Below are 13,669 nucleotides of genomic sequence, written 5' to 3'. Positions count from 1 at the left end.
GTAAGCAACACTCGGTTTCAAATGTAAATCACTATACTAGCCAATACTAAGAATTATGTGATCCTCAGAAGAAACTTTCTTCAATAAAAGATACATGTAAGTCAGATACATCCTCATATACAAATCAGATTTTAAGTTTCAATTTGAGTTCACTGTTCATCCTATACATCTTGAAAAGACCTCTTAGGAACAAAACAAAAAAAGTGCATTCCCATTTCGCATGAATAGGCTTATGTATCAGGTGGTGACTGGAAGGAAAATTGAGCTTATATTAACATAGTCTAAGTCAATCAATTGTAAAAGTTGAGCTATTGTTATTCTATTTTATTTGAGGTACAGAATTCAGAATATACATGTGATGTACACTTAATCAATTTCCTATGCTAAAAAAATGGGCAGACTGGGCTACAAAAATGCCATCTTTTAATTTCAAGCTTCCCATTTACTTTCCACAACCAAAAGTCCTGTTCCAGTTTTCATAAAGCTCTAAATCTTCTGGAGACACACTAGGTCGCACAGTTCTGAAGGCATCTTCAAAGTCACTGTAAGCTATTGGTCGAACTTGATCCGGCGTTACCGTGGCAATGTCGGCAGCCTGTAAACTGCGAATAGGACCCAGAGACGCCTCCCTGCAGAGCTGCGTCATGTCAGCCCCCGAGAACCCACCAGAGTGCCGCACCACCAGGTCGACCTCCTCCTCACTGAGGCAGCAGTGCTCCTCGGACATCAGATTAATGACTATCTGCTTCCTGGCTGAGGCCTCTGGGAGGGGAATATACAGCCTTTTCACCAACCTTCTCCGGGCAGCCTCGTCAATCTCCTGTGGCCGATTGGTTGCTCCTACCACTAGAATACGATCTTCAGAAGATGTGGCTGCTCCATCCAACTGAACTAGAAATTCGGTTTTTATCCTTCGAGAAGATTCATGCTCGCCATCTGCCCGCTGAGATAATAGGGAATCAATCTCATCAATAAATATCACAGCTGGTTGCTGACATCGTGCAACAGCAAACAATGCACGGACCATTTTCTCTCCCTCGCCCACCCACTTAGAAGTCAAGGAGGAAGCAGAGATGCTAAAGAATGTTGCCCCAGACTGACTAGCGATGCACTTGCCAATCAGAGTTTTACCAGTCCCAGGAGGACCAAAGAGCAGAATTCCTTTAGGGGGTCCTCGTAAGCCAGTGAAGATGTCTGGCCGCATCATGGGCCACACAACTATCTCCTTTATTGTGGTTTTGGCAAATTCCACTCCTGCGATATCTTCCCAATTTACTGGCGGTCCCTGGTCCATAATCTCATGCATAATAAGTTCAATCATTTTGGGCTCCAAGTTCTTCAGACGCTCATCCACGGGATGTGCTGGGTCTGCAGCTCCTGCGCCATGAGGCTTATACTGTGTCCCCCCACCCTGACCTCCTCCATCTTGCTTAGGTACGGGGGGAACAAACTTTCCAAATATCCCTCGGGATCTACTAGCTCCCAGAGACTTTTTGACACCACCATGTGAAGACCCTGATGCACGCTGGGGCTGGCGGTACTTTTTCTGCTGATCTACCCATAGCTGTTCTTTTGCAGTTTTAAAAGTAGGCAGGCTGCTCTCCTCTCTTTGGCCATTATCTTCTGTTTTACTAAAAGCCTTATTCATTACTGGAGTGGAAAGTGCATCAATGGTGCCAGAACCGTAAAAAGCTTTCATTTCCCGTGGATTTTCAAAGCCAGAAGGAAAACAAGACTGATTAGATGAGAACTCACTTAGTCCTATGTTGGCTTTCGGGAAGTTGTAATTTTCCTTTTTGACATTTCCAAATAATGGTGTGGCATGGAATTTTGCAGTGGCTGACTCACCGAAAGGTCCTGAGACTGTAGGACATGTCTTAGTGGTGTCAGTGACCAGAGGTGGCTGGGCATTCTGAGGGCACTTCAAAGAAGGACTGCCCTCTGGGAAGTCTTTGGTCCTATCGGCACCATGGGCTGAGTTAGTTAACGGGTCACTCTCCCCAGAACCACCACAAACACTAAATTTAGGACGATCACAGACAGCGGCCACTCTATGGATGACTACTGACTCATCAGCAGGTGCCAACAGAGAGTCTCTGGATTTTCTGCCAGCGTGTATCATCTCCTGAACATTACTCATTTTGAACACGTTATTTATTGACAATCCAGACTTCCACTTGTCACTGTCAGTTTGCCGAGATCTTGCTAGAGTTAAAATGTTTTCTGCATAGTTATTCAAGCCAGTTTCAACACTGTCAGAATCGATAACTGCAGAATATTTCTCTGCATATATTCTAAACAGTCTGGCAGCACAGACCTGGGAGATCTCAGAGTTTGCCCATGCATACTGAATGCGGAGAATCTGTGCTCGGTACGCATCTGCCTTCTCTCCTGATGTACACGTGCCAGACGTAATTGCAAAGTAATTCTTCTGCCATTCACTCAAGTGTACAGACCTGGAGCTAGAGACCTGCATTTTTAGAGGTTCTATAACAAATGACAAAGATGAAGAAGATTCAGTATCCAGAAGGAAACAAAGACATAATACTTTAAATGTACTTTTAGGGCTTCCCTGGTGGCGCAGTGGTTGAGAGTCTGCCTGCCAATGCAGGGGACACGGGTTCGTGCCCCGGTCCGGGAAGGTCCCACATGCTGAGGAGTGGCTGGGCCCGTGAGCCATGGCCGCTGAGCCTGCGCGTCCGGAGTCTGTGCTCCGCAACGGGAGAGGCCACAGCAGTGAGAGGCCCGCGTACCGCAATAAATAAATAAATAAAATAAATAAATAAACATACTTTTAAAATCTCTGCCTGGGCTTCCTTGGTGGCGCAATGGTTGAGAGTCCGCCTGCCGATGCAGGGGACACGGGTTCGTGACCTGGTCCAGGAAGATCCCACATGCCGCGGAGCGGCTGGGCCCATGAGCCATGGCCGCTGAGCCTGCACGTCCGGAGCCTGTGCTCCGCAACGGGAGAGGCCACAACAGTGAGAGGCCTGCGTACCGCAAAAAAAAAAAAAAAAAATCTCTGCCTTTCTGAAGGAAGGTTCGCTGGACTTTTCATTTATAAGGTAAATTTATAAGGAAAGACCGTTTATAGGGGAACATCTAGTTAACCATAGCTTTCAGGCATTCAAGATATTAAAGACTGGACTTAATAATGCTCTAGGGACTTCCCTGGTGGTGCAGGGACTTCCCTGGTTAAGAATCTGCCTGCCAATGCAGGGAAAACGGGTTCAATCCCTGGTCCGGGAAGATCCCACACGCCACGGAGCAACTAAGCCCATGTGCCACAACTACTGAGCCTCTAGAGCCCACGAGCCACAACTACTGAGCCCGGGCGCTGCAACTACTGAAGCCCGTGCACCTAGAGCCCATACTCTGTAATAAGAGAAGCCACCGCAATGAGAAGCCCGCGCACCTCAACGAAGAGTAGCCCCTGCTCGCCGCAACTAGAGAAAGCCTGTGCGCAGCAACGAAGACCCAACGCAGCCAAAAATAATAATAATAATGCTCTATTATGGGTTAAACTGTTTTAGTTATATAATAATTTTCCCAGTGATTAGGGAAAGGTTTAGATGGAGAGGATTTAAAATTAATCAGCAAACGAAAGGCAACACGGAAGAACAAGGGATCTAGAGACAAGCAAAGCAAAACAAACCAAGCCAAGCTCCGTCCCTTAGGAAAATTAAGACGAATGATCTCATGCAAGCCTCTTCACATCGCTGGGCCTTCAGTTTTATCTGTAAAGTGAGAGAAGCCATTATGAGAATCAAGTCAAATAATGAACATGAAAATACCTTAAAATTACTACTATCATCTCTACTGCACAAATGTAGAAACTGAGGCAGACAGAGTTCAGAAGCTTGGTTGAGGTCACACAGCCAGTGAGCAATGGTGCCAGAATTCGCACACGAGCCGTTTCACCGCATGTAGTGTGCACTTCACCACGTAAATGCCCCTTCATACTGCCACCAAAGGTCACTGCAGCATGGATCACAAACACGAACAACAGTATTTAGTCATATACTAAATGTTTTCAATTGTAAATGAACACTTACAACAGGATGCCTCAGAATCTCTCACAATTTCCCCATTTCACAGGAAGTATTAAAAAGTAAAGCTGTCGTGATAAATGAAATAGGAGAACAAGTGTGTTATTAAAGTGGTTTATTTTAGATTTTTACCCTCATGTTACTTTTATAAGCCTCCTTACATTAAGTTAAAATGATTTTAACAGGACTGTAAATGGATGTATCATGTTGACAGATGTGTAGAATTTACCTGCCAAACCAGAAGAAAAATTTGTAAGAAAACTATGAAGCTTCCTAAGGGTATTGAAGTCAAGTGATAACCAAGAACTCGTGTATGCTAAAATTTACCTTCCAAATTACCTAGAAATATAGCTTAATAATCAGCAGTTCTTTTGGTGCAAGACCCATGCTTAATACAGCTTTGTTTCTCCCATAAACCCTACAAAAAATCTGTCATATCGTAGGTAGGTGTTCATAAATCTTTGTAATTATTTCTGAAAAAAATAAACGTAAGGCCTAGTGAGATCCTAATTTGCTTAAAGCCATAAAGTCAAAGCTAGAACTGACATCTCCTGACAAACAATTCATCCCTCTTTCCACTATTCCATTTTACCCTATTTTAATTTTTTATGCAACAGCTGAAATGAGAAATTGTAAATGAGGTAACTTGGAAACCACTGATCACCAACTTTCGTGTTACTATGAACATCCTGTTCCTCTCCACGGCTTCATCCCATTTTATCATCCGCAAAACTGGGATTCCTACAAAGGCTCAGACAGAGTTCTAGTCACTGTTCCCAAGTCTTACTTCGTCCTTTCGGCGCATTCACCCAAAAACTATGGACACAGGTGACCAAGGACGGCTTGGCCACGCCCGTCAGCGGCACAGCCGGGTCCCGAGTACCACTTCCTAGGTCTGTATCACTGAAGTTTCTCGGCGGCAGCGATGCACGAGCTGCATTCCCATCTTCTGGGGTTTTCCCTGCCTGTTGTAGGACGTGGCGTTCGTCCAGACAGTACATGCTCCCCGCCACACCGACTGTCTCCCCGCACCCGGCGCACGGCGCCCCCGGGGACAGCAGTCACCGCGCTGACAGGGCTGGGGACCCGGCGGCGCTCACGGGGCGGGACGGCCCACCGCCCGCCGGCCGGGACCCCGGGTGCAGCCCCTCCCCTCCGGCCTGGTTCCCGGCCCAGGGCTCGCCAGGCCGCCCCCCGCGGAGCCTCCGCGAGCGCGGCGCCCGCCCGCCGGGACGCCCCTCCCCACAGGCCGCCTCCGAACCCGACGCCGCCGGGAGCGCGCCCGACGCCGCCGGGAGCGCGCCCGCCGCGAGAACACATTCCAGGGACGGTCTGCCCGTTCGCCCGCCAGCGAAGCCCCTCAGCCCTCCGGCCCCGCGCCCCTCCCGGGCCTCAGCCCCCCTCGCCGACCCCCGCAAACACCAGCCCGCCGCCCCCCGCCCGCTGCCCGCCGACCTGCTGCTTCCGAAAAGCGCGCGGACCGCTTGCGCCTGCGCGCTGGTGCGGGCTCGGCCCCACTGTGCGTGCGTGCGTGCATTCATACGTCTGTACGAGCGTGAGCGTGCGGCGGGGCGGGGGAGCGCGGCGGGGGCGTGAGCGCACGGTGGGCGGGGGCGTGAGCGCGCGGTGGGCGGGGCGCGAGCGCACGGTGGGCGGGGTGCGAGCGCACGGTGGGCGGGGTGCGAGCGCACGGTGGGCGGGGCGCAGGGGCGGGGCAGCGCTGCTCCCCCGGAAGGGGTCCGAGCCCCAGGCACGCCCCCAGACGCGCCCCCGAGGCTCCGCGGCCGAGCGCCTCTACAGGGGCGTACGTAGGTGAGCGCTTGCCCCTCGGGAGGGGCTCCTCCCCCACACACATTTTTAGACCAAATCGGGGAATTGGAATCTGCACCTCGGTTCGCGCCCTCGTCCGGCTGGCGCGTCCTTTTCCTCCCTGCTGCCCTGGGGACACGGCCCTGGAAGACCGGGAAGCGCGCCCTCCTTCCAGCGGACTGTGTCCTGGGGCAGGACGAGGAACGGAATAGCCCTCACAGCGGCCTACGGGTCGTTCGTGTCACCGCGTCCCCTGGGAAATGTGGAGGTCTGATGGCGTGACCTGAGAGGGTCCCGAAGGACCGTCTTCCCACCTTGTCACCCTGCCGTCTTCCTCCCCGGCTGGTCGCCTCCGTGTCCCAAGGGAGCCCCCAACAACCCAGGGAACCAGCTCACACAACCCTGTTTAAAGCGAGAAGGAGGGGCCGGACTGGGGAAGAACCTTTCCCCTGGGAAAAGGAGGAGCCATTCCTCGGAGAGCCCCTTCCCCGGAAAGTGAGTGGCACCGGGCATGGAGAAAATGACTGTCCAGGAGCAATTAACAGCACATGACATTGAAATGCAAGACCTAAGAAGTGTGAGGCGGAACATTTCTTAAGACCTTTCTTTTAAGATTTTTAAAAATGGGCACAAACTAAACAAAAGGGAATGATTAGACAATACCTTTTTAAAAATAGACAAGGGAAAATGACAGCTTACAATTCATCTCTTGGCTTAGATAGTAATAAAAGACTTTTCTATTCTAATTCTTCATAATTTATTAACTAATTTGCTAATTATTATAATTACCCAGAATAAAAATAAAAGAAAAAGAAAATGAAAACCATTATCTCAAAACCAGCTCCGTTGTATGCTTGCTAGCTATTTTTTTACTTGTATGTTGAGAAATCACCATATAAATAATCTTTGGGTAATTAGCAATTTTTGGTTTTTTTATCACCAAAATTTTAGTGATAGCATTTTGGAGAATTCATGTAGACCACCGTCTTATCCTCCTAAGAGTATTGTTCACATACTGAAGTACATTTATTGTTGCCGGTATTAAAATTTTTCCAGCAAGTGACACTAGCGTTGCCACTTTACTTTTGTGTGTTTGATAGAAAAGCATTTCCCAATCCGGCAGTTTTTTCTTCCTGCGAAGCTGTCAAAATCTAGCTCAATTCCGTACCCTCTCTGAAACGTAACCTCCTCCTCATCTATAAAACAGGAATAAGCATCTCTAACTCAGGATGCTATTGTAAGAGTTATGATTAATATGAGATCTAATGATTAAATTATCAAAGCAGGAGCTGGCACATTGCAGACATTCAACAGAAGCTGTGATGCTATATTTATTGCTACTATTAATGCTATTTGGGGGATCCAAACCCTTAAGCCATAGCAAGACTTTTTCTTCTTTTACAAATGGGATATTTTAGAATAATGTTATAATACTTTAGCGTAATTTGTAGGAGTTTAGCACTTGAGCTATGCAGGTCTTAAACTTTCGTTCTGAGACCATAGGTTGTTTTGTTGTTTTCTCCTGGGGAGAAATTTTTGAACCTGCAAGGGAAGAAGTTTTCACTTACAGCAAACAGAGTGCCAGTTCTTGGCGCAAGGGATTCTGGGAACTGGCTGCTCATTTCCATATTCATGAATATTATAAACATGGTCTCCAACAGATGCCAATGCACACTTCAGTGACCTCATTTGTTTTTGAGCAGAGGGAGACTATGGCCCCAAGTAATGGGCATCCCCGTGTACAAGGAGAGTCACTTTAATTTTAAAAGAGGTGTGTTTGTAGGTCCAAGGAGGTGGATGGGGTGTAGGGGATGTGGAGGCAGACAGGACAAGAGTAAATTCCTTCTTGGCGGGACTCCTGAGTGTGGCTAGACCCTGACTGACGTCCAGCGTTAAGGAAGAAGGCAGAATCAGGATGGAGGACCCAGGGGATGGGTTCCCGCCTCCATCGGAGGAGTAAGGGCTGTGGACCTGGAGTGACTGAGATGTGCAATGCCAGCAGAAGGTTTTCCCTGACTGCACTGAATGACCCGTGAGGGCTCTGATGGCCTCCCTGGCATCACCGTCATAAACAGAGCTGGTGAGTGGGGAGATGGGCCTCCCCTGAAACGGGGCGGGCAGAGCAGGGAAGGAACCATCTGCTTCGGTTGTCTTCCTCCAGAGCGTCACTGCCAACCTGAGTCCGTACTTCTGGTGCTTCCGGTTTGATACCATATGTTGTGAGTTGAATCGTATCTCCCCAAAAGACACGTCCACGTCCTAACCTCCAGTACCTGTGAATGTCACCTTACTTGGAAACAGGGTCTGTGCAGATGTAATCGAGTTAACACGAGATTATACGGGATTGAGATGAACTCTAATCCAGTGTGACTGATGTTTTTATAAAGAAGAAGAGTAGAGACACAGAGAGAAGACAACCAAGTGAAAACAGAGGCAGAGGTGGAAATTATGCAGCCACAAGTCAGGCAACATCTGGGGTGCCAGAGGCTGGAATAGGAAAAGAGGGATCCTCCCTGGAGGCTCTGGATGGAGCATGGCCGGGCTGACACCTTCACTTTGGGGTCCTGGCTTCCAGAACTCTGAGAGAGTAAATTTCTGTTCGTTTTAGCAGCCCTAGGAAACTAACACAATGTACTGCTATGGCAGAGGGGTGGTGGAGTCAGCTTTCCAGAGTTCAAATCCTGGCTCCACTACTCATGATCTACTTCCAAGGGCCGTTGGGAGGATAAATGGACTTGACATCTGAAGGGCATTCAGACCAGAGCCTGGGCCCCGGAAACACTGCCCAAGTGTCAGGCGTTGTTATCGCAGGTCGAGCCCTTTGCTCAACACGGGTTGCCCAGATTAGAACTTGTCACTGAAAAATAACCCACGCTGATGGTGGTGTTTCTACTTTGTAATTTAGCCAGATTCTTTTATTTTCATAGACTGTTGGAATCTCAGATACAGAAGACAGCTTAATGGTCATGTACTGTAGTTTTCAGTCCCTTGGAGATGTTTCCTGCACCATTTCTCAACCGTTGGCTTTCCTGTCACCAATGAACACCCACAGTGGTGGAGAATTTACTGCCCTGTAAGAAACCACATTCTATTTGACGACTGGCTAATTTTCACGTTGGAAAAATCTGTCCCCCTCTGTACCACTTGCTCTTTGGAGGCACAAAGGCCCTTCATGTCAGAGTGAGTGTAAAATTTGAAGACAGCTACCAACTAAGGCCTCTCTGTGTCTCTCCCAGTAGACATCCTTCGTTTTAACCCTCCTCATGTGACTTGGTTCCTCTGTGACACCTGGGGATATTGCCATCTCTTACCTATGGCAGGGTCTGGATTTGACTTCAACATTCTGGACGTTTTTGGATCCATCCAATTTGCATCTCTGCCTGTATCACACTCAACTTTCTCTGAAGTGATAGTTCCAAATTTATCCAGTTTATGCAAGCAAATTACTCTCACTGCTTTCTTATTAATTTTTTCTATTACTTATTACAAGTATAGGTGATGGCAAATGACACAGAGATACTGAAGAAATAGATTTCAATATCAAATGCAGTAAAAAAAAGCACAAAAGAATATTTGATATTTAGGGATTTACATGATTCAGAGAAGCAATAAAACAATCCTTAGCTCAAAAAGCCATCAGGCAATTTCCTCAAAAACAGGCTTTCTGAATAAAAGATCAGCAATATTTGTTGCTAATTTGCTGAGTCTGTTGGACTCCCAGGTTAAGGGGCACAGGTGTGAGGTCGATGGATGATTGATACCCGCTTCCTCTGGGGTCTTCCTCTGTTTCCCCTGTGATGATCAAGGGGCCACCCAGTGACAAACTGCCTCTCCTTTTTAAAATTTATTATTTTTTAATTTAATTCTTATTTTATATTGGGGTATAGTTGATGTACAATGGTGTGTTACTTTCAGGTGTACAGCACAGTGATTCAGTTATATTCTTTTTCAGAGTCTTTTCCCATATAGACTATTACAGAGTATTGAATAGAGTTCCCTGTGCTATACCATTGGTGCTTGTTGGTTATCTACTTTATCCATAGTAGTGTGTGTGTGTGATAATCCCAAACTTGTAATTTATCCTCCCCCCACCCCCACTTTTACCCTTTGTTAACCACAAGTTTGTTTTAGAAGTCTGTGAGTCTGTTTCTGTTTTGTAAATAAGTTCATTTGTATCATCTTTCTAGATTCCACATATAAGTGATATCATACGATATTTGTCTTTTTCTGTCTGGCTTACTTCACTCGGTGTGATGACCTCTAGGTCCATCCATGTTGCTGCAAATGGCATTATTTCATTCTGTTTTATGGCTGAGTAATATTCCTGCTTCTCCGTTTTATCTGGGCTGTTCTACAGATTCCTCTTGTGACTGGCATGGAGTCAGACGAATGCCATTCTCTGGTTTCAGGAAGTTTGGCTGTTTGTTGCATGTCAGGGAGGAGGCATATGATTCCAGGAGATCCCTTAGGTCTGATATTATAAGAACTATGTATTTGGTTTGTGTCCTGGTTCCTGACACAGAGCTCCTAAATCCCTTGGGATCTGTGGGTAACAGGAACCTCTTTTGTTCTAAGGAGGCTACTCTTGGCAGGTCGCTAGAGAGGGTAAGGATGGAGGCGGTCACCATGGTGAGAGGGTTGGAACATGTAGCCCCGTCCCAGCCCCAACCTTGGAGCAGGGAGAGGGGCCAGAGACTGAGTGAATCACAATGACCAATGATTTAATCAACTGGTGATTTACTGGAACCCCCATAAGCACCCCTAATCGACAGGGTTTGGAGCACAGGTTGGTGAGCACATCAGGCTGCTTAGAGAGTGTGCCCTCTGGGAGGGCATGGGAGCTCCACACACACACACCCCCCTGCCCTGCCCTATGCCTCTCTTCTCTCTGGCTGTTCCTGAGTTGTATCCTTCATAATAAACTGGTAAACGTAAGCAAAGTGACTTCCTGAGTTCTGTGATCTGTTCTGGCCAATTGTAGACCCTGATGAGGGCATGATGGGAACCCCCAGTCTACAGCGGGTCAGTCAGGAGTACAGGAGGTCCCGGGCTTGTGGTGAGGTGAGAGTGTCTAGTGGGACCAAGCCTTTAACCTGTGCAGTACGACACTCACTCCGGGCAGGTGCTGTCAGACAGATGGAGAAGTGATGTTAGAAAAGACTCCATGTTTTTGGTGCCAGGAGGGAAAACCGTTTCATTTGGTGTCAGAAGTGTCATAAGTAAAAACCGTTTTCTTGGTATCAAGAGGTTAATTGTGTCCAGATTGATCTGGGATTTTCCCAGCACTAACTGGAGGTGCCGTTATCGGGAGATGCTATCTGTTTCCAGTACCAGCGGTGGTCTGTGTGCTACATCGTGACACTAGATTGAATATAGGTTTAGATGAAGATGCTGTACAGATGGATTAGGCTGTGTAATCCAGACCTTCAAAAACTTCCCCCCATTGGGCTATTTGGGGATCATCTGGTTAGGGTCAGGGTCCAGAACTCTACCCTGGGAGGCGAAGGCGGGCTTCTCCCAGAAGGGAGTGAATATCCTCACTACCAGTTATCCTGAAAAAAGGCTCATCCCAGGGAGCAGACAGCACACTTGACAGCAGAGGGGGGTGGGGAAGGGTGCCGCATTCCAGTCCTCACGTGGACAAGTCAACCGGTTTCAGTTTTGTCTCAGTTTCCTCATCTATAAAATGGGAATAATAGTTGAGGACCTTAAAATAAGTATTAAATAAGTTAATATTACAAACATTTACAACGGTGCCTGGCATAGAGCACATGGCAGGAGGATGTGTGTTGAATAAATTGGGGGGTAGTATGTCCTCCTGTTTCTAGGCTGGGTGGTTTTGGGTCTGATCGCTATGTTATGGAGATGCCTAGAGAGGTCTGGAGGTGGGGCGAATCGTCATGAGTTACCTAGAAATGAGCCAGAAGTCGGGCAAGTTTCTATCCCTGCTGGGTCTACACCTGAGCTGATGTCTGAGAATCCCCGACGAAGTAATCCAGCCCGTTCAGAGGGGGGCTAACTTCCTGCCCCCTGTCTGTGCACATCTCCCAGCAGCAAACCTACTGTCATCTGCCGCCTGGTCTCCTGCCTCGAACTAAATCTCAGTCATCACAAAGTGCATTTGTGGATGGGCTGGGTGGAGCTGCTCCCTAAAGGCTGAGGCTGCATTGGTGACTCTGTGGCCCCATCTGGGGGCCCTGCAGCAATCTCAACTCAAGAGCACACTCAGGTGCAGACAACCTCACTGTAAAATGCAGGCACCTCAGCCCCGACGCAGTGGCCTGATCGCTCGGCCTCCTACAGCTCCTAATGTGGTGGCCCCAGTGGGTCCCAGTGGCCCATCCCACATCCCCGCACCGTGCTGGAGGTCAGGTCTGCTCCACTGATGGGTAGAGAACAAACCACCGGAACAAATGAGATGGGACCACATGGCAGCTGACGTATTTCCAGATTTCCAAAAAACAGATCATTACCTCACACAGATAACAGAGGTCTTTGAAATTCAAATCTCCATATTAATAATCCAAGGACCCATTCTGAGAGTGTTTTTGTTTGTTTGTTTCTTTTGTGGTACGCGGGCCTCTCACTGCCGTGGCCTCTCCCGTTGCGGAGCACAGGCTCCAGACGCGCAGGCTCAGCGGCCATGGCTCACGGGCCCAGCCGCTCCGCGGCATGTGGGACCTTCCCGGACCGGGGCACGAACCCGTGTCCCCCGCATCGGCAGGCAGACTCTCAACCACTGCACCACCAGGGAAGCCCGTGAGACTGTTTTTGATAATTCTATAATCTCCAAATGACAAGAACTAGTCTTGGGATTAAAATACACATTTCTAAGAACAAAAATGATTTCAAATAAAGATTGGTTACTTGAATAAAAACTTCATTTTCTTGATATTTATGTGTAAAGAGCATCTTCAGGTGTTTATTAGTCATGACACCACAGGGCAGGTGGACTGATCAGATGAAGAAACCAAGGCTCCAGAAGCCTTTCCCATCACACCAGCAGAACTTGGTCTCTGGCTATGTCTTGGTTCTGAATTCATTTCCTTAGAAGTTGGAGTCATCTCCAAATAAAACTTGTGTGTTGTTATTGCATCAAGAAGAGTGCCTGACATATACTAGGCACTCCATAGACATTTGCTGACTAAATGAATGCCGTTTAAAAATATCCAAGAATGCCGCATTGTTGGCTGTTTTGAAACAATTTGCTACAATGTAGAACAGGATGCTTACCAGACACAATTACCATTACACTTCACATTGTTTATTAAGCATTAAGTCACATGGCAGAACAATTTAAAGACCATGGGTATAATCTCAAGTCCCATAATTATAGATCATCCTGGAAAATATTTCAATAACCCTTTATTTACCACCACTGACAACTTCAGGGGCACAGAAACTGATGATTTTTTCATCAACAAAAGTCACAACCAAATAATGAATAAAAGCTATATCCACTGGGGTTAACTTATAGCAAATATTTCTTCATTGATGAGAAGCTGAACAGATGTAATCACGAGGTTCTTCCTGGATAACTTGGGAGAAAGAAGCATGGGCCACATTCAGACTTGGTTCCATGGAGCTGAGATGATACATCTTTTCCTCTCATTCCAGTATTCAGATCACTTCAAGTTTTGATCTCTATAGGGAAAAAAAAGAACATGAATACATGGCTGTATTCAAAAAAATGCAAAAATTATTTCTGCCACTGAGATCAGCAAACACTACAAATCAGGCTCTCTCCCCCCGGGAGAGGCTTTTACCAGTACAACACTGACTACATGCAATAAACGTTTGGAAGACTTAGC

At 47.4% G+C, this 13,669-nt stretch overlaps 2 protein-coding genes across 3 annotated transcripts in view; both read right to left on the bottom strand.

Annotated features, from left to right (window-relative positions):
• Positions 1-309: 309 nt before the first annotated feature.
• On the bottom strand, positions 310-2,811 carry FIGNL1 (fidgetin like 1). 2 transcript variants are annotated; one of them, XM_079710931.1, is made up of 3 exons: positions 2,793-2,811; positions 2,318-2,487; positions 310-943 (listed from the first exon to the last, which is right to left on the bottom strand). In XM_079710931.1, the coding sequence occupies exons 2-3, from the start codon at positions 2,474-2,476 to the stop codon at positions 443-445; spliced, it is 660 nt and encodes a 219-aa protein (XP_079567057.1). In that variant the 5' UTR covers positions 2,477-2,487; positions 2,793-2,811; the 3' UTR covers positions 310-442. The 2 variants fall into 2 exon arrangements, with proteins under 2 accessions (XP_079567057.1, XP_079567056.1); XM_079710930.1 differs by having other exon boundaries at positions 310-2,487.
• Positions 2,812-6,083: 3,272 nt separating this feature from the next.
• DDC (dopa decarboxylase) overlaps positions 6,084-13,669 on the bottom strand; it is a gene marked incomplete at its 3' end in the record, with an annotated part of 69,799 nt that continues 62,213 nt past the window's right edge. The window contains exons 14-15 of the mRNA XM_079711240.1: positions 6,173-6,260; positions 6,084-6,111 (exon numbers count right to left, since the gene is read on the bottom strand). Coding sequence (XP_079567366.1) covers positions 6,084-6,111; positions 6,173-6,260 — 116 coding nt within the window. The remainder of the gene's footprint in view (positions 6,112-6,172; positions 6,261-13,669) is intronic.

Source organism: Hyperoodon ampullatus, assembly GCF_949752795.1.
Source record: "Hyperoodon ampullatus genome assembly, chromosome: 9".
Classification (NCBI taxonomy): Eukaryota; Metazoa; Chordata; class Mammalia; order Artiodactyla; family Ziphiidae; genus Hyperoodon; species Hyperoodon ampullatus.
Note: the sequence above shows the minus strand (reverse complement) of the source record. Positions and strands in the feature narration are given on the sequence as shown.

Excerpts from the sequence above, each read along its gene's own strand:
- FIGNL1 (XM_079710930.1), bottom strand. The coding sequence starts at position 2,476 with ATGCAGGTCTCTAGCTCCAGGTCTGTACACTTGAGTGAATGGCAGAAG.